This window comes from Enoplosus armatus, chromosome 20, assembly GCF_043641665.1.
Source record: "Enoplosus armatus isolate fEnoArm2 chromosome 20, fEnoArm2.hap1, whole genome shotgun sequence".
NCBI lineage: Eukaryota > Metazoa > Chordata > Actinopteri > Centrarchiformes > Enoplosidae > Enoplosus > Enoplosus armatus.
The window spans coordinates 13,719,849-13,745,902 of NC_092199.1; the positions used below are offsets into that span (position 1 = coordinate 13,719,849).

General features: G+C 42.8%; 2 protein-coding genes across 3 annotated transcripts in view; one reads left to right on the plus strand and one right to left on the minus strand.

Moving 5' to 3' along the window:
- Positions 1 to 352: 352 nt before the first annotated feature.
- Positions 353 to 3,045, minus strand: zdhhc4 (zinc finger DHHC-type palmitoyltransferase 4). Of its 2 annotated transcripts, none has more exons than XM_070927184.1 (7): positions 2,924 to 3,045; positions 2,501 to 2,637; positions 2,299 to 2,372; positions 1,981 to 2,075; positions 1,306 to 1,431; positions 865 to 1,109; positions 353 to 764 (listed from the first exon to the last, which is right to left on the minus strand). In XM_070927184.1, exons 2-7 carry the CDS (start codon positions 2,621 to 2,623, stop codon positions 465 to 467), a joined length of 963 nt encoding a protein of 320 aa, XP_070783285.1. In that variant the 5' UTR covers positions 2,624 to 2,637; positions 2,924 to 3,045; the 3' UTR covers positions 353 to 464. The 2 variants fall into 2 exon arrangements, with proteins under 2 accessions (XP_070783285.1, XP_070783284.1); XM_070927183.1 differs by having other exon boundaries at positions 1,981 to 2,159.
- Positions 3,046 to 6,815: 3,770 nt separating this feature from the next.
- grid2ipb (glutamate receptor, ionotropic, delta 2 (Grid2) interacting protein, b) overlaps positions 6,816 to 26,054 on the plus strand; it is a 28,073-nt gene continuing 8,834 nt past the window's right edge. Inside the window, exons 1-10 of the mRNA XM_070927496.1 lie at positions 6,816 to 7,069; positions 7,237 to 7,566; positions 8,176 to 8,330; positions 17,507 to 17,785; positions 20,202 to 20,287; positions 21,895 to 21,964; positions 24,183 to 24,335; positions 24,536 to 24,691; positions 25,262 to 25,407; positions 25,658 to 25,789. Of these exons, the coding sequence (XP_070783597.1) occupies positions 6,824 to 7,069; positions 7,237 to 7,566; positions 8,176 to 8,330; positions 17,507 to 17,785; positions 20,202 to 20,287; positions 21,895 to 21,964; positions 24,183 to 24,335; positions 24,536 to 24,691; positions 25,262 to 25,407; positions 25,658 to 25,789 (1,753 nt within the window). The 5' untranslated portion in view covers positions 6,816 to 6,823. The remainder of the gene's footprint in view (positions 7,070 to 7,236; positions 7,567 to 8,175; positions 8,331 to 17,506; positions 17,786 to 20,201; positions 20,288 to 21,894; positions 21,965 to 24,182; positions 24,336 to 24,535; positions 24,692 to 25,261; positions 25,408 to 25,657; positions 25,790 to 26,054) is intronic.

A 26,054-nucleotide genomic window follows, 5' to 3' on the forward strand; every position in this document is an offset into this window, starting at 1 on the left:
TTATTTAAATCCCTACCTACACTTAACATTTACACGTCTGATAAAAAAATGCATTAAGTACAACATATTCAAAGGTTGAGACCTAATGCCATGATCGTACTGAAGAAATTACATGTAAAAAAGGGGAGGACATTTGTCCAGTTTGCTCCAGCTTTGGAAGCGTCCATGCTTTAGTTGATGGCAGGCAAAGGATAAGAAGGGATTGAATAAAGTATCCTAAGCTTGCAGCTAGAACATTTAATTAACAGACAACGGTTTGATCCAACAAGGATTACTTTTGTGTTTGCTGACAATGTTGTCAGAGCTTTCCAATTTGTAACACCTTGTGGTAGACAGACACCAGAGCCAAAGAAATCACGAGAATAAACTTTATTTTTCCTGTCAGCAGTAATTCTTAGGGACAGTAAACCCTAAGGGATGTACAGTAAATGCAGCATAACAACACAGAAGGCAGGAATCTTTTCTCAGTTGTCTTTTTTCTGAACAGGTTGTGGAGGGAAGAAAATCTCTCCCAGGTTTCGGAGTAGCCCTTTGCTGTAGAAGTGTCTTTTAGAGTGGTCTGGCGCTGGGCTACAGAGATGGTCTGCTGTTGCAGTTGGGTGGCAGTGCTGACAAATGTAACCGCGACTTTTGTACCACTCATTGGTGGTCTGGTTGACAAGAGCCAGGTAGGAATGGAACAGGGCATAACCCGCCAGGAGGAAGAAGACAAAGACCAGAAACCCCAGCATGAAGACGATTCTGGGGAAGGTCAGGAACAGATGCTGGAGGGACAGAGGGAAAAAGAAAATGATTTCAGTTCAACATGAGAAGAACGGCTGCAGAATTTATAATATACAGAATGTCAGCAGTATTGAGTCTCACCTGTACAACAAACAGAGGCCCTGCTGGCTGCTGCTGGCCGTACTCATCTATATAACTGGCCGTCAGAAGCCCTGACCGCAGTACGGCATGAAGCAGCATGTCTCCTGTTAGTAGGGCAATGTCTCCTGCCATGGCGCACACGCTGAAGAGGTAAAGCAAGAAGTAACGTGTGTTCTGAGCACCAATGCAGTTGTTCACCCAGACACAGTGGTGGTCAAAACGTTGGACACACCTGTTGCAGACCCCTGAAATACAGACAGTGTTTACAGTGAGTACCAGAAATGCCATAGAGGTAGACAAGTTTACTCAACATTGATACAATTCCAGTAAAATATTTTGTAAAGGCAGTGGAAGCAATGACAAGTACAATATGTATTTAATTATCAAACCCCGAGGGCGCAGAACATCTGGTACAACAGGTATCGATAAGACAGTACTCACTGCAGTGTTTGGAGCGAGCTGGTTTGAGGAGCTGGCAGGTTGGACAGGAGACTCCCGGGTGAAACAGCCTCCTGTCATACGGATAGAGGTGCAGGTGGCCGGCGACTTTCTTCTTTGTCACTGTGCCTGCCAGAGTCGAGAGGGGAGAGAAGATTACTGCAGTGTAATAAAACGAAACACATATATTAGTACTGCAGGCTTTAATATGACAAGGAGAGGTCTGGTGGTCATTTAAGATCATTCTATTAGGATACTTAATGCAACTTCATTTCTGCACGCTCACAATCTACATGGGCCTATAACTACTAATAAAGGTAGACCAGCATTACTCTTTAAGACTAAATTGAATGAATCTTGAATTATCCTGAATTAAATGTTACCGTAGTACGCATGTTATCAACAGAATAATTCAAGTGCACAAACCAAATATAAACTAAACCGTAATATGAAAAGACCAGGTGGTCTTTGGCTGGTGCCAAGAGTAGAAATAAGCACAGTAGCTCACATGAGGATATTTTTTGCCTGTTTTACTGTACCATGGGTGATGCTGTGTGGCCTGTCCAGTACCAGATCCCACCCGAAAATAGTTTTACCTGCCTGTCTCATATTATGTGTTCTAACATTGCAGCCAATAACAGATACGTTTGAATATCATTCAGCTAATATAAAATGTACCTGGATCTCTCTTGATGCAGAGGTAGAAGAAGAAGGTCTTGATGGCCAGCAGGACGTAAGGCACAGACAGGCTGGTCAGAGTGGTGTCCATCTGCCTGCAGAAGCCGAACACCTCATATGTGAACTCTGCATACACAGCACCCTCTAGCAGGATATGCAGGTAGATGAACATGTTGTTCCTGCAATTACAAGCAAATGACAAACACTGAAGGCAAATATACATTATTGTATCTGTTTGAAGCTAAAATACAACATTTGACCACATACAGATACAGGCTTATTATATATAATATTTCTGGGAACACTTTAACTACAAACCTTTGATGAAACAGCCGGTGCAAGGTCCTCTGGGAAAAAGTTTGGAGCCATTTTGGCGTAAAGGGTGCAATTACCTGTGAAGAAAATGGTCAACATCTGTAATTGCGGTGGACATGTTGTGTTCGTATTTGTTATATATTGGTCTAACAGCGCCACACCGTGTCGGCTTGTGGGAGTACAGTTAAAATGCTTCTTTTCATACCTTTCCTACAGAGTTGAAGATGACGGTAAAGGGGGTTTGCTGCTGGCCTGAGTACTTGCAGACCAGGACTATACATGTCAGCACCACTGCGACGTAGATAGCAAACAGAGTGAGGAAATCCATGTCTCACCCGGCAGCTTCAGGGACACAGAACAACAGGTGTTCATGGTACAAACTCAAAGGGAACACGTAGCAAACTCAACAAGAAGCTATAGTTTTGTTACTATTAAGTGTTTCTGCTAATTTAGTGTAAACATGGTGAAGACTTTTAAACGAAATGATGCAGGGCGTGTCGTCTAAAACGACTCAGGTACAAGTTTACGTTAGCATGCTAACTTACGCCAGTAACGTTACCCGACGTTAGCAAACCTGCATATTTATTCCCGCTTTCTAAAAGCATTTACTCATTAATTTCCCCCTTACCTCCTAGTCGAGGTCACACATAGCTGCCTTTCAGTGATTCATGGCACGTCAGCATAGCTGGTTTTCGCTCTGGCCACCAGCTTCACGTTTGGTCCATGAACATGCTCTGTAAACAATGCTACTTCCTTAGCATTGATGTAGCTAAATTCCAAGCTAACAGCTGATGTTGCGCTCACTTGCTGAGGCCGACGCTGCTGCAGGAAGGTGGGGGGGAAGGATCTGCCAATATCTAGCTGCACGTCGGTATAAATATTAGTAATTACATAATACTACATCTCTTATTAAAGTTTACAATAATTGAGAAAATTAGTCTAAGAAATACATTCAAACAGTAAAAATTCTCAGAATGAATTGTCATGTTACCATCACAGGCTTCAAACGTTTCCAGTCTCCTGTGTGATTATCAGAAATGTGTCTTGTTTTCTGAATGAAGAGGAGATGTGATGCACTTAAGCTTCCACTCGGATTCAGGAGGTCAGTTTATAACGTGTAAATGCTTCCTTCAAGCCAGACATGAAATCAGACCACCTAAGAAGACTGCTGCACTGTTTTCAACCTTTTGGCTTTATTCTCAGTATTGTTTCTCTCTGGCACAGCCATCCAGTGCTCCACGCAATGCAACAAGGCATCACAGGACACCTGTTGGATCTGGTTGCCGACATGGCCCAACACTCATATTACAGCTCACAGTGGTGGAGAGGGGAGCATTACTCAGGAGCTCTGCACACACATCCATGGATGCTGTCTGAAAAGGTACGGGATGTGTGGCTGTGCTGGACCTTTGATGTGCTGTGTTGGTGTGTTGACCTTTTGAGGTGTTTCTTATGTTAGCTATGTGGCCGGTCACAATACGTTGAGTGTATTTGCAGTTACAGTTTGGGGTTGGAAAATTTCTAAATACTTTTCAACTCATTTGTGACTAATGAAGTGCCGGTATTGATTTATTACAGTTTTACAAGCTGAGTGAAAAGGCCGAGACAGTTTTATCAGACTCAATTGCCTGTGAAATGTCAGTTTTCCGCCCGTCGTCTTCTCACACACAAGTAACTGTCTTGGCTGCAGTGTAAGACGAGAGTTTGATTGAAGTGAACAGTGTCTGTATGGAGACACAGCCATTTGTGTTTAATTATTCAGTTGGTACCGGGATGCCTGTTCCTTATTGGGTGCTTTGCCACTAATGACAGATTACACTGCAGGCTGCCTCACTTTCCCTTCAGCTGTAATGAACTCTCATTTAAATTTACTGACTGCAACATGTTACCTACTGTTACTGACAAACCTACTACTGACTTAACAATAATGTGTTTTTCTGAGGTGCCCTAACAATAATATTAAATAATATGATATAATACAACTAATTTATGACTATTATGACTGCATACTTATTCAGGCTTATTAGACCATCGCTGTGGTTGAAGTTGGGTTTAGTTGTGCTGAGAGTCACATGAGGTCACCAAACTTCATGAACAAGTGCGAAGAACTTACCACGGGGGTCAGTGAGATGTCAGTCAAATACAGTCTGCACACACCATGTCCAACTTGGTCATGTGAGGAGATCTAATCAGCCAGAATAGGTGAAAACACCTGTATCACCATACAATGTATGGGTAGCACGTGTTTTTATGTCTACTAAACGTAGAATTATATTGTCTTATTTTGTTTTGAGCCACTTGGAGTCAGAGCTTCATGGCCTTTAACAGTTGTTATGCTTAATGAATGGCTAATGTGATAGCAAGCGATCGAACTTATTTACTCATCCAGCAGACACTGAGCAATACACAGAAAGGATTTGAACTTTTTTGAAAAATCTAGGATAAAAAAAGACACTATGGCAGACAGCAACGCACACTGCTACCAGGCCAACTCAAAGATACAGAATGAATGGGCTGAAATCAACACATAGACTACACCAATTTTCACCGGGATTTTCACATTTTTCTTCAAACAAATTTGGAAGAAGAAGCCATTATCGCCTAAAATGTATACACATACAGTAGTGGCTTCAAGACTAGTATACTGTTGCACCTGTCTTGTGCTGTCAGTCTTGTGCCTAAATTGTAAATGTTTTCGCTCCAGCTTTGACTTTAAGTCAGCCTCTTCTACAGACTGTATCACACTGCAGTGTTTTGTCACACATTCTGACTTATCACCTGATAATACATGTCCTATGGTATTCACCATTCCTATATGCTTCCACTATAGTCAGTGTATGTATTCATTAAAGGAGGGGAGCATGTGTTCCTTCAGTATTAATGGCAGAGGGGTGGAGGAGCGCTGAAGATTCAGCTCATAATCCTACTAATCCTACAGGCTAAAGTCTTAAATTGCCCCCGCTCCTTCTCAATGGGCCGAACATGCCAGTGTGCTCACACACATGGAGACACAGAATTCCAGGCAAGCAGATGCTCCAATTAGTACTCATCAGGCTTCCTTGCATCGACGCAGAGTGATTCTGGGCCAGGAGCGGTCCCTCGGAGAGACACCTAGCCGAGAGAGGAGGAGGAGGAAAAAGACACATTGGTGTATTTATAGAAAAATGAGGCCTCACAATACCCTTTTTGGAGAGAGAATTATTAAGGAACCGAGGTGCGCGGGTGCACGCGTCCCAGTTTTCTGATTAACACTGTGCAAGCAGGCTGGCCCTAGGATGAATCAGGGATGAGACGCAGGACTAACTCCTTGACACACTCTCAGAGAGACTGCAATCGCTTCTCATGCACACTCACCCTTTGCTCATGAGGACGCTGCTGTGGTTTCAAGGTGGAAGAATGGGGCAATGTTTTGAGTTCGTCACCCTTTCTGTTTGACTTTGGGTTGAAGGGTGATCGGGGGGGGAAGTTTTTTTTTTCATTCTTTTATAACGATTAATATTTGAGAAGACAGATTGGATATCAGGCTGCTAGCAGGCCGCCTGCTATTTGACATTCAAGATGAAGAAGTTTTTGCAAAACAAAAAAGGCAGATACTCTTTTCGGCAGAGCAAACGGGGCCCTCGCTATCCAGCTAAAGATTTCTGTAAGTCTTTTATCAGCTCTGTCCACTGTGTGAATCCTGCTGTGGCTTTGGAGGCTGTGGAGCACATCATTAGCCTCCAGCTGAGCTAGAGGGTTTATAGTTGATTATATTTAGCGAAAGCCAACATGTCAATCTCTGTAAATCTGTATTTGTCATATTAGAGATGTTTTTGAAAGCTGTCACATGTGGATTCATTCATGCTCATTTTAATATTTCAGCCCAAAGTTTGGCCTTCAAGTGCCTCTATATTTGCCACTTCACCTTATTTGGTTGTTATTTGATGCCTCTTACCTGCTAAGATATGATCAGTGCAGTGCTCTGGTGTGTTCAGTTACTCTATTGCATAATTACCATTCAACAGGACAGACTTGAATGTGCAATGAGTAAAAAAAAAAAACTGCTGGAGAAACTTTTGTCTCTCAAACTAATTAAGGTCACAATCCCTGTGATGCCTTAATTTGATTGGCTGCTTTGGAGTTTGTGAACCAGGTCAGGGACCGCTGAGTGTGTCATGGTTCAGGGTAGAGGGTTACAGAGCCGCACTCGATAGTACAACTTGAGACACGGGAGATAGCAGGAGGCAGGAGAGACGGGGCACGGAGCTCTTCTATAACATGCAAAGGATTATTTGAGCCAAAGGTGTTTCTGCAATGTCGATAGATTTGAAAGCATTGGCCGCAGTTGGTAAGTGTGTGTTTTTCTTTATTTTTTAATCTCATAACCTCACAGATTTTTGTCTGCAGCGAAGCTCCAAAGTGCGGAACCTCACTCTGTGAGAACCTTGGACTATGAGTGGTTACTTGTCTCCCGTCCTCAAGTCTTACATCCTTTCTTTCTCCCACCTCACCTATTTTCTCCCGTCCTCTCATCCCTCAAGTCTTCAGCATGCCGTCGTCCAACCAGGGCTGGCCTGAGGAGTTCGGCTTCCAGCTGGGTGGGAGTGGACCCAGCTACATCCTGTCCGTGGAGGAAGGCAGCAGCGCCCACCTGGCGGGGTTGCAGGCTGGGGACCAGGTCCTGGAGATCGAGGGCCACAATGTGTCAACGCTGGGTCCCCAGGCTGTCATCGCCATTGCCCAGACTCAGAAGAACATCCCTCCCAGCATCGGAGTGGTGTCCCGCATACAGCAGGTCTTACAGCTTTTGAATCCATCACAGCAATAATGCGTATGTGGGTTAATGCCTGTGGAGTCCCTTGTCATAGTGCAGTAACTGTATACCCAGACTGACCATGGACCCTGAGTCTTTTTTAATTTTAAATTAAATGAAATTCATATTTACTTTTTCCTGCATTACAGATGGACATCATACCAGGTCCGGACGGTCGTTTCGGGTTCACCATCGTGGGAGACTGCCCCCTGCTGGTGGAGGACTGCTCGCCTTGCTCTCCAGCGGGCCGCGCAGGTCTTAGGGCCGGGGATTATGTCATGGAGGTCAATGGCATCCCCGTCAGGCAGCACGAGACGGCCGCGGCGCTGATCAAGGCCTCCCAGGGCAGGACGCTTCGCCTGGGGCTGCTGTGCCTCGGCCCGAGGCAGAAACACAGCATCAGCATAGAGGACAGTCAGATGGGAGGAGAGGGGGCGAGACTGGACCGTAAACATAAAGCTCTGGAGTTCAACAGGAAGGTACGTTTAAATAAAAATCCGAGTCCAGTCCCGTCCAGCACCTGAAATCTTCTCTAAATTAGCTTCTTACTGTGAGCAAAGAAGTCCAGGAAGTCCTGCATAAGCGCAAATATTTCTGCGTAGTCTATTAAGAGTGGTGGGGTTGATTCCTTATGTTGCCAAGGAGATGCAAGTCAATCAAATCAGATCAAATCAAGTCGCTTCGGGTTCACCATTCACATCAGTTGTTGCTAATGTAGTGAATATTTAATCGTATGAGGTTTTCAGGGGGCTTTAAGACCAAAATAAAAATGTGTCTTGTGTTATAGTAACACTTATGGTTTTTCCTTATAACAGTCAATATCTGTCAATATCCAACAAATGTATGTGTAGAATTTCATGCAATGCACAGGTGTAAGCCTTTAAATAGTTGATAATATAAAACAGACTACGAGATTTGACTCAAGCTCAAGACCAAACTCAAGCAAAATAATAAAATGTATATTTTCTTTTGTGTTGTTGTGGTAACAATCTAGCACTGTGTAAAACTATGAGGTGACAGCATCTACCAGGTATGTCATTTTTACTCTCTCCCGGCCTCCTCTAACAACATCGTCTGATCTCCGTCAGGTTGACCAGATTTTGGGCGATGAACCCGAAGTGAAAGAGAAACTCTTCACTGTGCTGAAGCAGTACGCAGCCGAGAAGAGAGTTGAGTGGCTGGCCTCTGTGCTGCCCGACATACTCACCACTGATGAGCATCGACAGCTCATCTCCAGCATCAGGTAACAGCTCCCATTGCAATGAAATGCCAAACATAGCATAGAGTAAATTGTTGGTAGAAAGATGGCTGCAAATTCAGTGGAGAGCATGATCCTCTCCAACCCTTTGAAACAGAGTGAAAATGTAGCAAAGTGGCCAATCACAGACCCTTTGCAGTCTGAGACACATATTATGTAACCAAGACATCCCTTGTTTGAATGTTGCTGGAGGATCCTTCTTGCATGTTATCCCCTCTGTCTCTCCCCATGTTTCCTGTCATTCTGGGCTGTCAAACTCTCCATTAAAGCCAAAATACTCCCCAAATATCCTGAAATAATGTGTCGCCTTCCCACTACAGGCTGTGATCCGAGGACAAAAGCTATTGTGCTATTGCAGTCTTGGTATTGTATCCCACACACATCCTTGTCGTTTTCAACTCCCAGTGAAAAGTAAAATAATCTGCAGGGATTTAATCCATAATGACCACGTAAACAGGCTTGTCTTGTTGCTCATTCTGTCGCAGGATGGATTAGAGAGGGTCTCGCCCGCCGCCAGCCATTTCAGAGCTACACTTTAGGTTTAGGTGGGCCCCATCTGCCACCCGTGGTAAATCCACAATGACCCTCCAAGTCGCTTAAAGAGTCACCAGCGTTAGTGAAACTGAGAGACTAAAACTGACACGGAGGGGCCCGAGCTTCGAGTTGTTGGTGGTAAATGAGGATTGGCAACGTGAACTGAATTCACAGCATGGAGGTGTCTGTGATGATGAGCCACAGACAGATTTAGTTGAGTACTCGCTTCGTGAAACCATAATTTAATACCGGTGACCATGGCGCTCTGTGTCCGCAGTCCCTTCAAAAAAACAAGAAAAAGACCTGGAGCTACAGCCAACAGGTTTTTTTTGAAGGTGTGTCTCCATGAAATGGAACAACGCCAGATAACTAAACGTGAAAAACCACTCAGGAAGCCAGAGTTGTGTGGATGTCTGTGTGCCAAAATGACCAGCAGCACTCTTGCCTTCCTCTGAATCCCCAGACAGTTTGTCCACAGATTGCACTTCTTCCACAAGTGGAGCCAATCAAACCCTTTATTCTGTTACTATGCTGGCTTCCTCCACTACTACACCACCTTTAACTCTTTTTTTAGTGGTATTAATATACTGTAAGAAGGGTTTCCAGCAGTAGGAGGTTAGTGTTGAGGTAGTTTTGGTTGTTTCCCCGACCTGAAATGACGCAAGGCGATTTTTCTGCCTTAAATTGGACATGAATAATTCAAACTCTGTCGACTGAGAGCTCCTCATTGGTATTTTTATAATAAAGGGCGCTCCTATTTGCACGAGCACCAATAACAACATTAATGCCATCTCTCTGTGTGTTTTTTTCATCCCCCACCCATCTCACAACTCTCTTACCTCTCTCCCTCTCTCTGAGGGGGGTTTTGTGTTTTTCTCTGATGGATTTTCTTATTCTGCTCAGAGCTCGGTCTGTTCCCTGCTCTCTCTCTCTCTCTCTCTCTCTCTCTCTCTCTCTGAGCAGTGACCATTTTCCCTTGACACTTAGTAAAGACAGCCTCCCTGCATGCACTGAGGTCCCACCATATCTTTTATCCCCCAAAGAGAAGCGGCACTGAAGCAGTAGGCGTGTCTGCCATTCTGCTCACTGGTGCAACTTAGTGCTGAGGTTTAGTTTATTACTGAGCTATGGGTGACAGCTAAAACGATGAATTGTCTGGGGTGAGTATACCTTTCCATCCTTTCCATGTTTTGTAAGGTTTTATGAAACGTGGTTGTGGCTGCTTGTTTATTTTTGAGGGAATTCATGCTTTTTATCAGCTGCAGTTTTTACAAAGTGCCGACAGTGTGATTATGCATGTGAAATGGGAGGTGAGTGAATATTTAATACCAACCAAGGCTGCTGTTGATATCTGATGTCTTTAGCTTCGGAGTCCTCTATTCCCAAGTCGCTTTCTAAGATTTCTTCAAGGCAATTCAGAGCTTTTAATCTATAATTTATTCATCCGAGTGAACCGTCAACAGTGTGCTCATGTAGTTTGATGAGATGCGGCCACACTTGGATGGACACTGCTAGTCGTATCACAATTAGCAATGCAAAGACATGCTATTGTGCTATTGTCTCATAAGTGACTGAAGTCATTAGGGTGAGTGATGCTCTGCTTTTAGTGTATAATCTCTTGTTTTGTGTTTGAGGGCGTGTGCATCTGTGTGTGTGTTTGTGTTTGCTTTTGGGCTGAATGTTGATTTTTCAGATTACATAAATATTCCTTTTAAACTTTATCTGCCTGCATTATACTGAGTCTGTGTGTGTCCTCCATGCCAGTAGCAGCCACTTTTGGCTTTTCTGTTGCACATGTCTGCCAGTAACTGCATGGGTAATGTTATGTAGAAACATCTTCATGCTCAAATCAATCATTTACAGCTCCATCCAGTGATTTTACTGTACTACTGTGATAGTTGTGCCCTATAAAAGAATAAGAGTTATCAGAGGCTGATCATGGTAGGTCTAAATAATCCACAAATCTGCATTTATCAGCTCCTCTGGACCCCACAGTGCCTGCTGTGCACAAAGCTTTCTTTTTCAATGGTGCTGATAATGATGGTGTTTAATGTTAACTGCAGGAGTCAGTGGCTGCAGCTTGTTTGAAGCTAATGCTGACCTGCTACACTGCACAAGATGAGAAATATTAGTGGCACACAAGTGGCTCACAAACCGTTTTCATTAAAGTGGTTAATGAGCACAAACAATCCTAAAGCCAGTGCATTCATAACAACAACAAGAAGTTGTCTCTCTCCTTCAATATAAACACAATCCATTTATCTTTAATGGCAGAATTAGACGCTGCTTTATGTGACCAGCTTGTTCAGGCTGAAGGGAGAACAAGAACCACAGTGGACCAACAATGACACTTTGCTCTTTAAACTTGCCAGCAGCTCTAAGTGGTGGAAAAGCCGGTCGGTCCACCACTTTGGCCCAGACTGAAATATCTTGACTACTGCTGGATTGATTTCCTTGACATTTTGTATGGATATTCATTGTCCCAGAGGATGAATCCTACTGACTTTGGTTGACCCTTTGACTTTTCATCTGGCGTCACCATGAGGTTGACATATTTGTTTTTTAGTGTAATATCTTGCCAACTATTGGATGGATTGCCCCGAAATTTAGTTCACACATTTGTGTCCCCCCTCGGGATGAATTGTGATAACTTTTTATGATTGTCTGACTTTTCATATAGCGCCACCATCAAATCAAAGTCTGAATTTGTCGGATACTTTTGGTTTTTGACCAAATTACACTTCCCATCAGCCTCAGCTTTACTTTGTGTTTAGTGCTAATTAGCAAATGTTAGCATGCTAACACGCTAAACTAAGATGTCAGCCACGGTAAACATCATACCTGCGAAACATCAGCATGTCAGCATTGCCACTGTGAGCATGTTAGTATGCTGACATGAGCATTTAGCTCAAAGCACCGCTGTGCCTAAGTACTGCCCCACAGAGCTGCTAGCATGGCTGTAGACTAGAGGCTTTGTTATAAGGATGGAGGTTTAATTAACAGATTTTTTTTATTTTGATTTTGATGTCAAATTTTTTAAAAATAAAAATCATGCCGCCACCATCATCTGAACAACTCCCCTTAGTTTGCTGATTGGTCCATCTTTCGACTGGTGGATGTCTTTTTTAGAAGAACTAGGCTCGTAGGAGTCAGGCTTGCTTTGCGAGGCTACAATTGTAGAGATCTTTGTAATGTCACAGAACTCAACCAAAGCAAATAAAAAAATTTTTTTAAAAAAAATGTAATTCCAGCTTATTTTCTGTTTCGTTCTTTATTTTTTATTAGGATCCCTTTTATCACTATGGTCACATGTCTACTCAGTGGATCATACATGGCTGAACTTTTTTTTTTACCAGCACAATTTTTAATCATCTACTTTTGACAAGTTCCTGGACACAGACCAGCCACCCAGTGGTGCTCATAACGGATTTGAAATCATATCAACTATCTTTTAATTCCACTGGCTTTATCCTTAAATGTGTGACCCACCGCTGTGCTTCACTTTTTTTTGGCTGTGTTCCAGAGAAGCAGGACAAGTAGATCATGTAAGAAACACATTCTCCATTATTTTGCACCTCTCTATGTGAGGTGTCACGGTGTCTGTCTCCTCACTCTCCTGCATTTAAGCCACATCTGGACACTCGGAATGAAATGAGGTCTCCTCTTTGTAGTTTTCTGCTTGTCATTCCTCCCTTTTGAGAAATCTGTCCCTTCCTCCCTGCTTGCTTCCTCCTCCACAACCCTCCTTCAGATAATTATAGATCTCTGTTCTTTATAAATGAGGTCAAATCAGAGCACTCATTTAGTTTCAGAGAGTTGACGCGGAAAACTTTTTGTGATGAGGTGGCTGTTTCAACAGATGGCTGTGCATCCTGAAGTGGATGGACAGCTGCATTTATAAACGCGTAATGGTGATAGCAGCAGCTACAAACACACACACACACACACACACACACACAAACACACACACACATCCTTACACAGACAGGTAGTGTATCTGTGTGAGAGACAGAGACATATTAGTGCTGTGATATGAATAGATGAGGAATAGCAGGGAAGCACAGATAGCAAACAGAGAGGGACTGTGTGGGTTGCTACACCTACATCACTACAGAACATTTATTTATATCTCTGGAGTCTGCTCATTGTAGCCAGTAGTCTGTGCTCAGGCAGCACTGTCTCCGGCTGCAGTCAGATACATGTTCACCTCAAACCTGATCAGAATCTGCAGAGACAGTGACAGCAGGCTAACAATATGTGGCCTATATCTTCAACTGAACAGATTTGTTCCAAAAATGAGCTACCCACCATTTCTTAAATGAAAATGAAATGAAATGATAGCTGGTAACTTAAAGCCACTGTGTGTAGATTTTGATGATTTGTTGATTTTCGATGGCAAAAAAGTCCTCCCTGCTTCTAAACTATAATATTATTGAAGTGAAGACATTTGGAACTGTGACTGCAATAATTAGTTAAATAGCCTTATTATGTCAGCTCAACAATAAGATCAATGATTGCTTTAAAAAGATATGTAATTATAAATCACAGAGACTTTTTTGTATTTTTTAAAACTTTTAAACTCATTTGGCCAGATTATAGCTGTGAAAAAAAATTAATTACCAGGCTTACTTACAGAGTAACTCAACACCCACAAATTGCAGTGATGTAGAATGGTACTTCAGAGTGTGTCAGTACACCGTGACATCATCAGGGTTATTTCCTCAAACCTTTGGAAAGCTCCCTCCCTCAGTCCGTATTAAAAAAAGTATTAAATTGGCCCCTTTAATCATATTGCACTACACTAGACCTGCTGTGAACCATTAAAAGTCAGGAAAAATACGTAATACAAGGAGCAGTTGAGGGAAACATGCCAAAAATAATAGGCTGCTGCATTGCTGGTCTTGTCTTGTGTTGTTGTGGTGCTGAATGGAGAGTTCCTGTAAAGAGTAGCAGCATACATGACCGTCTACCACAGTGGGTTTTTTAAAAACTGCCACTGGGGGCCACCAAAGTTGGAAATGAATCCTGTCTGTATTCTCAATATGTTTGAGATATGGTATATTTACCTTCTGACGTTGATCTGCAATGTAGCATTTTACGAGGATAAAATGTTATCAGCTGTTACATTGTTACTGGATTTTTCAAAACTCTCAAATATCAATATCGGTATCAGCCGGGAAGAGACAGAATTGGTCAGGCTCTAATTACTTCTTTTCTATCTCTGTAAGCCTGTAGGCGCCCGGTGTTGTTTAAAGAAGCTGTGACCTTTAGCTTCCACATGTAAATGAGAGGTCGCTATCCGCCACACAGCAGGAATGGCACAGGGCGTGAAGTGCTCTATATTTACCTGAGTACCTTTTAATAAAGCGCTTAAACAACTTTGGATGATGAAATGAACAGTGGCCTCACGTTTGCAGTGAAGTCGCCTTTTCTCTCTCTCTCTCCTCTCTGTACAATGAGTGTGTCCTAATTGCTTTATTTAGCTGTCAAAGTTGTTTTTATGCAGCTTAATTAGCTTCTCGTGGACATGTACAGTGGTAGCTGTTTGCTTTATCTCGTCTCATCAGCGGGTTTGCTGCTAATGACTCCACCGGTGCTGTTTTTCACAGTCTGCTTCTGGCTGATTCATCTGATCGGCGAATCAGCGAGTCAGAACACAACAGACTGGTGTAGGTGGGAATCAAAACGGTTGTTTGTGCAAATCTGTGTACGGTGCTCCACTCTCAGTTGGATCTTAATGCCACTGTGATTTAACAAACGTGGAGTCAAATAATTAACTTTTGACTGGCTTGATGTATCAGCCGGGATTTTGGTTCTCTCTTACTCACATTAACAAGTTCAGTCAAGATTTTTCACAATTCATTTAGGTCTGAAAAAGACATGGTGTGAATATATTGGACATGCTGTGTGTTTATACTTTGTAGGCTACTGTACATGTGTATATTCCCGTTTTTATGAGAGCATATAAGTACATTGTTGTCTTAATAAATCTTCCAAAATGTGGTGATTTTGGCGAGTTCTCACTTCTTTAAGAGGCTATGAGTGGGCTTAAAGGAATAGTTTGACATTTTGAGAAATACTCTTATTTTCTTTTCTTGCCAGGAGTTAGACGAAATGATTGATGATACGAAGCTACAACCAGAAATTGGTTTGTTTAGCTTAGCATATAAAGACTCTGAAACAACGAGCCTGGCTCTGTCTGAAGGTAACAAAATCCACCTACCAGCAACTCTTAAGCTTTGGACAACACCAAGATAGCTGTTTCTAGGTTTTATGCTAAGCTAACTGGCTGCTGGTAGCTACATATTTACCGTACAGACTCTCATCTAACTCTGAGCAAGAGAGTGAATAAGCGTATTTCCCAAAACAAGTCAATCTATTACATTAAAGTGAATGATATGAAAAAAGTTTGGTTTCAGGTCTACCATCAGTCTGTGATAGTGAATGAATCTCAGATTTACAGTTTTGGTTTTCAGCTGGTGATTTTTTTATTTTTTTATTTGCCAGAATGACTTTAACATTTACTGACCCTTTCCTGACTTGCTAGTTTTTTTCTTTCTTATATCAGAGTCATTATATAGTCATATCATTCCGATTAGATGTGAAGAAAATGCCATGTCATCTGAGATTGGACTCTTATCTACAAAGATAAGAAACACACACACAAAAAACAGGAAATAAAACAGGAATGCAGTTACATCCCCATTTGCTGATTTTAACAGTGCAGTATGCCCACCCTAAAAACTGGTGAACTTATCCTTTAAGGTAAGATGTGCAGTAGAACAACTGTGGGGTGGGTGGGTGGTTGACTTGGCAGCAGTTCTCATCACTTGAATGAAAAATTGTTTTTGTGTTGTCAGCTGAGTCCTTGTGTGGGTGACGACTCATTTTGTTTTATTCTCATAGTCTGCGCTGTGGTTTGGTAAACGGCACATGTTCAACACGAGACATCACATACTGTCTCCACACTTTGGGATATTTTGCTAGTTTATTTTGCCACAACATGTATGTTTTAATCTGTTTATTTGGGCTTGGTATTGAACCTCAATACTTTTATGGTGCCGATCTGAATGCATCTGTAACATGAGTATCAAACACTTTCAACTCTGATTTGTTGTATTGTGTACATATTCTTGCATCAGATAGTTTGTAATGTAAATCATAATTCTGCAGATTTTAGTATGCAGCGGTTAGCTTAGCTTAGCAGATTAAACAAACAATATGTAACATGTTATTTAGTGAGCTTTAGATGTGGTGGGAGCTGGATTTTTCCCTGTTTCCAGTCTTTATGCTAAGCTAAGCTAACTGTCGCCTCATATTTACCATACGGACATGAGAGTGGCGTCAATCTTCTAATATAACTCATGGTAAGAAAGGCAGGGAGGGTCTAATGAAAGATTTTATCAAGTTGCATTATGGGAATTGTAGGATCCAGCATTTTTGGAGCTTGACCCATACCACTGGCTAAAAGTCAGCGTATCTCAGCCTCTGCTGTACCAATTCGGACCATTCGTTTTTAAATTTGTGTCTCACGAGTGCCCCAACTTAATGGAAGTTCTACTACATACTAAATCTCTGGACAACTCCTTTAAGTAAATATAAGAGGATGGAGCTCCTAGTGTGGTGTTTGTGATGTTTTTTCCCCTTATTGTTGTTAGTATGTAGTGAATATGTCATCATCTGAGCTTTTTTATTATGGGAAGCTGAAGCTATTGGAAAAATACTGGACTCTAAATTGAAATGAGAATTATTTATTTATTTAAATAGATATATATTCACCGTCTGAGTGCTCCTTTTGAGTTGGTTAATTACGCTTGTCTTTTACCTATTATACCTATTATAAAGCTAAAAAACAAAAACAAAATGTTGTGGGTTGAGTTTCTTTATCAAAATGGGAAAAGTGGTGAGGTCCAGGGTCAATAAGACGATGACAGCTTCCTGCTCTGTGCTCACACTGACAGAGTGACACAGAGGTGAGGCGTGGACGGAAGTGTAGGAGAGCGAGAGAGTGAAAATGAGATACTGTAGATATATAGAGAGAGCGAGAGAGCAGAGGAGAGGAGAAATCCCATGCTCGCTCACTCCCACACCTTTTCCTCTTGCTGTATTCAGGCTCCGGCACCTCACGCTGCTGCAGTGAGACTCCAGCAAGCAGCGAGTGACGCCAAGATTTCCTCACCGTCTCTCTCCTCAGAGAAAGACCTTTTCTCTCTATTCAAGTTCTTCTCTCTGGGGACAGCAGTCACCTCCAGGGGGACAGACGCCTCACCTGTCCTTCAAAAATCCTCTTTCTTTTCTTTGTATCTGAGTCTTGAAGGAGGAAGCCTGTTGATTTGATTTAGAGTGGACTTGGATTGTGAAGATTATTTCAGCAGCGATCATCAGTGCGTGTTGATCATCACTTTTTAATCTCTGCTCATGCTGGATATTTGACTTGCTGCTGTTATTTCACTGGAAAGCCAAGGTTTTTGGTTATGGACTCAATGTTTTCAAAATGGATCGAGGTGGATCTGTGATGTAGATCCATACTCTTTTCTACTCTCCTCTTTTTTTTCTGAGGCAACTCTTGTGGACAAAAACTAACATCACCCCCTTTTTTTTCCCTCACATGCCACCATGTTCGCTAGAATCTTCATTCCCAAGAAGCACCGGCAGCGCTTTGACGAGGCCGTCTCCCAGAACGTGATCAACCGGCTCTGCCGCAGCAAGAGCATCAGCGAGCCGCAGGGCAGACTCCGGCGCAGTCGGAGCGAGGATCACTCTGAGCGCCACCACGGGTCCAAACGGGCCAGCTCGGTGCCCAGAGATGGCGAACCCGGAGGGAGAGGTGAGGCAGAGAGAGACAGGGGCTTAAGGAAGTCCGTCTCCGGGATACCTGCGCATCCCCCCATCGGACCCAATCAGAGGTGAGCACACATGTAGGAGACACATGACTACCAGCATGTTGTTTTTGTTAATAATATGATGCTTTATGGGTCTCTTTAGCTCTCTTTGAAGTGTTGTTTACTACAAGAACTCAGGCTACCAACAGGTTCATCTCAACACATAAGGCAGCACCAAAAGACTGACTTTATCAATCATTTACAGGCAGGATGTTTTATAAATGTATGTGAAACAATGGACAATGTGTCACATTCTCCATTCTTGCTGTTTTCCCGTCATCTCCACATTCTTGCATCCTAAAGCTCATGTTTTCCTCTGAGTCTTGTCACAAAGCAGCACTTAGAAAACCCCAGATCTGTCCATATAAGAAGATGTTTTTAGACCCCACCATATAAGTTTGAAAGTGCTCAAATAACCACGTCTTTAGCCTCTTCAAACTGAAACTACCATCTGCTTGTGTGTGTCTCCTCACCTATCAAACATGTTAATCCTGCACTGTTGTAGAGCCCCTGACCGTTCAACCTCTCCCGCTCATCCTCCACCCACTAACACTCTGATTACACGACTGTCCAATTAATAACACCACAGCGGGCTTACACGTAGCGCATGGATTACAGGGGTGGCAGTGCGCTACTCCCACACTAAGCCAACTAACTTCATCCCAAGATCTGCCTTCATCCACATGGGAGTGAAAATGTGAGGCCGCATATGTCAAGTGTAAACATATCGGCAGGTCACACAACAATAGGAGGCACGCTGATTGTGTTAAATGAGAGAGATTACGTCATGTGGTTTAAGTGGCACAGTCACAATAAGAAGTTGTGCTGCATGCTGGTGCCTTCCCTGAACTCAATTAACCTGTTGTGTGTCCACAGTAAATAGAGAGATACAGTAGATAGATAGATAGATAGATAGATAGATAGATAGATAGATAGATAGATATTTTGAATGAATCCACCTCCAGATGTGTTTAGAGTGTAGTTTTAGTGGATGGTCTTTTACTATGGTGTGTTTACAAAAGGCCTATTGATATAGAAAATCAATCACCATAGATTGGCAATTGTCTATTTGCTGCACAATGAGCCAGTCTCAGTTGTTTCATTAAGAGGTGACCGATTGAGTCATTTGGGTTGTTATATAATATTTTTGGGCTGGATGACTTCATGTGGAATCATGTAAAAGTGTGACGTGCAGTCGGTGCAGACTGATGGGAATCAGGAGAGGCCTTGAGCAGCCTGGCAGTCACTCAGTTTGTCAAGTGTGCTCAAGGCTGATGCTGCGCCTCTTAGCCCAACACCCTCCACACACACACACACACACACACACACACACACACACACACACACACACACACACATGCAGCACCCAGTGCCCCCATCTGCATTCAGCTCGTCTTACATAACAGCCAGTAACTGCCACTATCAAAGAATAGTTCTGTCTGTTTTCCCTCCCATCTTTAGTCTTTTCTTGTCTTTCCCATGTTTACATATCGAGGCCGTGTTGCCTTGAGTCGTTTCCATGGCAACTTGCAGGGGATAGACAGCACAAGTGTCTCACTTCTGAAGCAACGTGAAGTTCCACCGTGTGCTCCTCCACCGTGTGCTCCTCCACTGGGGTGACAGAGAACAAAGCACCACCATCAGTAAAATGCCAAAGCTTTTTTCTCCTCTGAGTACATCCTCAGTTATTTTTATTCAGGCCTGAAGCTGGAGAGTAAAACACGCAGGAAGTCATGCGGAGTGACGTGGAGTTGAGGCTGCAGTAGTTGGGATTGTTATGTTTAAAGAAAAAAAGAAATGTTAGGAGCCTAAAATGGCAAAGTTGGATTGCGGTAAAGACAAACGTCACATCTTCACTCGTTCAGACTCCCACCTGCAGGAAGTGACAAATCAAAACAAAAGCCGTACAGCAACAGCAGTGAGCGAGCGCTCCATCCAGAGACAGCTGGGCTCCCCGTCCATTCACAGAAAGGTTGTTAAGCATCAGCGACGTTACATGCTGTCACAATTAACGCTGACACGATTCATTGGTTAGTGGATTGACAACAATTGTTACAACTGATTCATCTTGTATCACGTCTCTGGGATCTTTTGATGGGCATTTTTCACTCTCATCTGACATTTTATTGACCAAATCATAGATTGTTTTGTAACAAATGCAATTCTGTATAATGTTAGATTTTGTGTCACCTTAACAATTTGAAAGTTAAGAGGACGTTTTTTTTAAAGGATGGATGTGAATGTAAAAAAAAGTCATATGAATTTAACATACAAAAACAAAAGAAATCTGCATTTTTTTTCTCATTAATGACACAAAAAATAAACGTTCAGCTAAAGTAAAAATATTTCTTAATATGAACTTTTGCACTCAGATGTATTGTTTTCATCTTTCTGTACATCTGTTGTTCAGTTGTTCATCTCACTTCCTGCCTTTTGTCAGGATCATTCGCGTCTACAGGGGGAAGAAGAACTTCGGCTTCACGCTGCGAGGTCACGCTCCCGTCTGCATTGACTCCGTCATCCCAGGTACTGCTTCTATAATAAAAACCAGTACAGTACAGTCCTGATAGACGCCTCTTTTCTGTGTGTGGTGGTTTGTATTTTATGTCGGTGAGTCTGTTGTGGTGCCCAGCCAGGGGTTGAAGGGCATCAGGAGGTGTTTGTGTGTGTGATGATGAGTGTACCAGGAAGTGGATTTTGTCTGAGTCACCAATGAAATGTTAAGAGGAAAACACTCAGAACAGGCTGTGCTGTGCAGTAACAGACACTTAGAGCAGTCCCTCAGTACGACGCAGTTACATTCATGGAGTCTGCACAGGCTTTTATCTGTTTGACTGTTTTTTTAATATCATATTATATATATATTATACATATATTCAATACATTGAAATCATGCTGAGATAATGAACAAATTGCCATGATGCCTTATTGTTTTGTAGAAAATTATGATTTAGAAAGACAAATAAAAATTCAAACCTCTTACTTAAATGAGATATAAAGTAAATAAGGAGATAGTTTTAACATATTTTCATACATTAGCTTTAAGGCTGGAAAGAGGGGGAAACAGCAAACCTGGCTCTGTCTGGAGGTAACAAAATCAGCACCTCTAAAACTCACTAACTAACCTCTGTCACCTTAATCTGTACTGTTGACCAGGAAAATATGTGTGGGCCTATTTCTTAACAGAACCTCCCTTTAAAAGTAGTAAGTAAACAAACCAGATATAAAATGTTCAAACTCACTGTTGTGTGTTGTTGTGTTAGTATTTGTCGGTGTAATTGCTACTAAGAGCTTTTGGTGAACATGTTTATTACTTCCATTATTTAAATTTCCAGCAGTGAAAGGTTATTTAATTAACTGTTCTAGCTCTCCCAAATAAAAGTAGCAGACAAGAGAGGCGGCAAAGTTACTGTTGTGGGAATTTGCCAGGTTCCTCAGTGAGGAGGGAGGTGTGTGTGTGTGTGTGTGTGTGTGTGTGTGTGTGTGTGTGTGTGTGTGTGTGTGTGTGCGTGTATTTGATGATGACGGCACTGTTCCCGCCCACCACCATCTCCCACCATCATGTGCTGAAGCGGCCAGAGCGGACTGACTCAGTGGGCCTTATGGAGGTTGGTATGGAGATGGTGGGGGTGGATGGCATGTCTCTCATCGTGATCCGTACACACACATAGATCCTTCACTGATAACCAGGGAACCACAAACTCTGTGATTTACAGTCTGTCTCGTGGCCTGTGAATGTGCCTAAACCCTGCACATCGCATGAAGAATTTGTTGTATCCGAACTTTGGGTCAAAGAAAAAAAAAGAAAAGACATGACATTCAATGTGAGGAAAATTCAGCAGTGAGTTGGCAGATGAGGAGGCGATGGCGGATGGGTGCAGTGCAGTCGGAACAGATTCCACCGGGGATTGTTTTGACAGCACTGTTCCCTTACGTAATGAGATTTAGCATGGAGATCACCTCTTTGTTGATGGGCTTTGTTGGATGCCATACTCAGATTGACAGCATCACATTAGTCACCATCTTTCCCTGTTCTGCCCGTCTGTTCAGTGCACCTTGTTAGCTGGTGAGGTTGTGCCAGGATCTGATTCTGACTGATGTTTGATTTTCTGCCATCTTCATCTCCCTCTCAGATAGTCCTGCTGAGGAATGTGGACTGAAACCAGGCGACCGTATCCTCTTCCTCAATGGCCTGGACATGAGGTTTGTCTTTCATGAAAAACATGATTATTATTAGCACCAGCAGTCGTTGTAGTAGTATTTTGCTTTTGCCTACTGTCCAAGTTCTTGAAATTAGGCAGTATATTTAGAGAAATCGGGGCTTGTTTTTCTCCAGGAGAAGCCATCTGCTGCCAGCATGAAAACATCTTTCACAGTGCCAGATAATCCGTCACAGAACACATGAAGCTTTTTTTTATTATAGTTTCTCTTTAACAATTATTTCACTATTTTCAGAGCTGACGTTTTCAACTTGTGTGTCGCGTCTGCTTCCTGTCAGTCGTCCTCAGGAGAAAATGAAAAAAATATGTAGCTTTACAACATTTATTATCACATCTAACTACAAACCAGCCAAACGTTAAAGGACAAACGTTATTACATCATTAACCTAATAGGAGACTCATTTGGGATAGATATCCTGGAAATAGGCTGATACCACTCTGATGTCTGAAGACTAAATATGAAGCTATAGGCAGCAGCCGGTTAGCTTAGCTTAGCAAAAAGACTGGAAACCGGTTTGCACACCAGCGCCTCGAAAGCTCACTAATTAACACTTTACATCTCCTTTGTTTAACCTGTGCAAAAACCTAACAAATGTATAAATGAGTTGCGGTGTTATGAGGGTGTTATGTGCTCCAGGAAGGATTTTGTTACCTTAGCACAGAGCCGGGCTAGCTGTTTCCCCCTGTTCCAGTCTTTGTGCTAAGCTAAGCTAACCGGTAGCGTCATATTTATCTTACAGACGTGGAAGTTATTGACCTCCTTTTCCAACTCCCGGCAAACAGCTAGTAGCTAGGGAAAACAACTAGCCTGACTTCATCAAACAGTAACAAAATCCACCTACCAACACCTAAAGCTCGCTAACTAACATGTTACATCTAGTTTGTTTAGTCCATACAACACTCTGTTGCAAAAATGACTGGTTTTGGTTTGTGTGCTTGAAAGAAGTGGAGCAGGGTTAGCTGTTAACTGGCTGTAGTTTCATAATTAGCGTACAGACATAACTCTCGGCAAGAAAGGGAATAAGTGTATTTCTCAAAATGGCAAACTATTCTTTCAACTCTAAATGTCACTGTATTCTCCTTTAACCCTGGCGTGTGTGTGTGTGCACAGGTACAGTATGTATGTATGGGGCGATGCACGTGAACACAGCCTTTATGTAAACAGAACTTGGCTTGTGGGAGTAGTCATTGCTCTTGTGTGGACTTTACAACTTCTTGACCTTCTGCCTCTGGATTTTCAGAAAGTGTGAGTGTGGGAGTGCAGATAAGAAATTCAGCGTGGATGAAACTGAATTGTACCTATATGAGCTCGGCAAATACAGTCTATCAGCCAATATGTCAGCCAATAAATCCAGTGCAGTGTGAAGAAACAGCATTACTCATTGTGCCACCCTGATAGCCATGTGAAAGAAGTGTTCCCATGGCTGCCTGATGCACTGGTTTGATTGGCGCTGTATCACTCCGCTGCTCTGCCTGATAACACGGTGCTGCAGCAGTAGGAGGTGATCAGCAAAACAGTGGGAGTTGTTCACCAGCGAGAGAAAGAAAACAAAGTACAAGATATGTGGGAGCTTTCAGTGTCCTGTTTACAAAGTAAGCATATGGTGTATGGCATCACAGAAATGTGGAGAACGTGTAATATTAATGTAAACACTTGTTTGTACAGTCGTCATCTCAGGTGTGTTAAAGCTTATGCCAAGAGTCAATGCATTTCACAGTTTGTCTTAGAGATTGATGGCGATTATGTATCTTTTGCACGATTTTGCAAGATTCTAAAAAAATATATATCTGCTTACCTAGTTTATCCGTCCCATTTTCTTTTTTTAATGTATTTATTTATATGCATAAAATAACAATTTACAGTTACAGCACAGATCATCTCAACTTAAAGATCCTCTAACTAGCCGTCTCTGAGCTTTCAGCAGCATCTCACAGTGAATAAACGAGGCGTTTGTGAGCTTTGGACAATCACATGTATACAGTTGGAATCATGAATGATTTTAAATGTTAATATTTCATTATTATGGGGCGTGGGGACAGCCCACCAAAGCTTAGTGTGGGAGGATATGTGTTTTCCTACAAGGAGTTGCAAAATAAATCGGAGGGGTCGCAAAATGATTAAGCCTATTGCTTTATAGCTAAAATGCACCAACTCTCCTTCATTTACTTCTGTCCCTCTCTTGTTTTCTCTGTTTTTGTAGGAACTGCTCCCATGAGAAGGTGGTGTCCATGCTGCAGGGCAGCGGGGCGATGCCCACTCTGGTAGTGGAGGAGGGTCCGTCTGACTACTCCTCTGACCAGACCGACCCAGAGGAATCTCCAAGCCTGGCCCCCGCCACGTTACCGCGCTCCAGGTCAATACGCAGCAAACCTGACATTTCTGATTTGACATTTGACAGCAGTTCATGGTCTGCAGGGACAAAAACATCAGAGCCATTGGTCAAGTCACACCTTATTTTTTGAATAAAGATGCAGAACAAAGGAGAATACTGTAGTAGGTATAAATGTATGAATGGAAAAATAATGCTAATCTTCCACTGCGCCTTCTGTCCAGGTCTCCGGCTCTCAGTTCTCTGCAGTGGGTGGCGGAGATTCTTCCACCGAGCATCAAAGTCCACGGGCGGACCTTCAGCCAGCAGCTGGAGCACCTGTTGACCATCCAGGAGAGGTACACAGTCTGCAAGTCCCTGGAGACCTTCTTCCAGCACAGGTCAGTGTTATGGAGGGATGGAGAGGGTCTATAAATGGAAGCTTTAAGCTCAGTTGTCAGCATCTGTCAGACCAGATCTTTGTGGTAAGACCAAGTTAACTAGCTGGCTTGCATTGACATATACGGTTAGAGAATCAGCTGTTGCCTGGGAAACTGTGATGGAGAAAACTAATGATGCATGGTGAGAGGAAAAGCAGCTAAGAAACAAATGCACATAGCTAAGCAGGAAGTTTATTTCCTCAAGGATGAAGGGTTGAAGTCAACAGATGGAAGGAGCATTAGCTCTGCAGATGATGCAAACGTGATGCTGCAGGATTATAAGCTAAATAGCATTTGAATTCTACAGTATGAGCATACAGTATAAACACCCCAAGGCATAAATCCTACCATAACTGGCAGCGCTGTTATCCTCCCACGTTTTCATAATCCTGTATCTCATTCTCAGCTACACGTGCCATTACAGATGCAAAGAATATAAACCTAAGCTGAATCAATTACTCAACAGGGGTTGGTTATATGAAGATGATGTGTAGGTGCATGGATGCATTGTGTGTGTGTGTGTGTTTGCAGGAATGTGGACACCCTGATAGTCGACGTGTTTCCGGTGTTGGACACTCCGGCCAAACAGCTGATCTGGCAGTTCATCTACCAGCTACTGACCTACGACGAACAGGAGCGCTGCCAGGGCAAGCTGTCACGCTTCCTGGGTTTCAAGAGCAACGGTGAGCCAAAAAGCAAGCAATATGGAAATGGAAATCTGCGTTTGGGAGAATACACATACAGTATCAGGATTTGCTTGTTTGACATGAAAAAGAAATGTAATTCCAACAGCAGAACTGTTGAGTTCCTCATTGGCAGGTTAGATTTCATTCAAAATGAGACCAAATATATCAAGCTTTTATTATTAACCACCTGGTGTGGTGAACAAAAATGCGATGCTGAATGTGTGTGTGTGTTTTGCAGCAGTGTTGGAGCCTGACGCAGGTCCGGAGCACCACCGGCGGAGCAGCTCCATGCGCGTGACGGGGACGTCGTACCGCGGCATCGTCCGAGAGAGGAGCTCTGACGACTGCATCATCGGGACTCACCTGGGAATGGGTACGCTGCACCCAACAGCAAGGATTTACCGGCATGTAGCAGACAGTCACTATGATCTATTTCCAGGGGGTTGGTTGAGTTTATACCAAGCTGTCCGCTCCACAGCTTCACTCTCACTCAGCTCTCATAGCGCTGTTTTGGGCTGCAGCAGGCAGCTGTTTTCAGTGAAAAAGCTCTCATAAAAACCCACTGTACACTACCTGCTCAGCACCAAACAGCAGACAGACACCGTTAGCGACTAGCTGGTGAACATAATGCAGCATTT

Bases quoted from the DNA above. Each gene is read 5' to 3' on its own strand.
- zdhhc4 (XM_070927183.1), bottom strand. From the start codon at position 2,623: ATGGATTTCCTCACTCTGTTTGCTATCTACGTCGCAGTGGTGCTGACA. The intron at 1,432-1,980 runs GTACATTTTATA...CGACTCTGGCAG, and splicing joins CTGCATCAAGAGAGATCCAG to GCACAGTGACAAAGAAGAAA. The intron at 1,110-1,305 runs GTGAGTACTGTC...TCTGTATTTCAG, and splicing joins AGCTCGCTCCAAACACTGCA to GGGTCTGCAACAGGTGTGTC.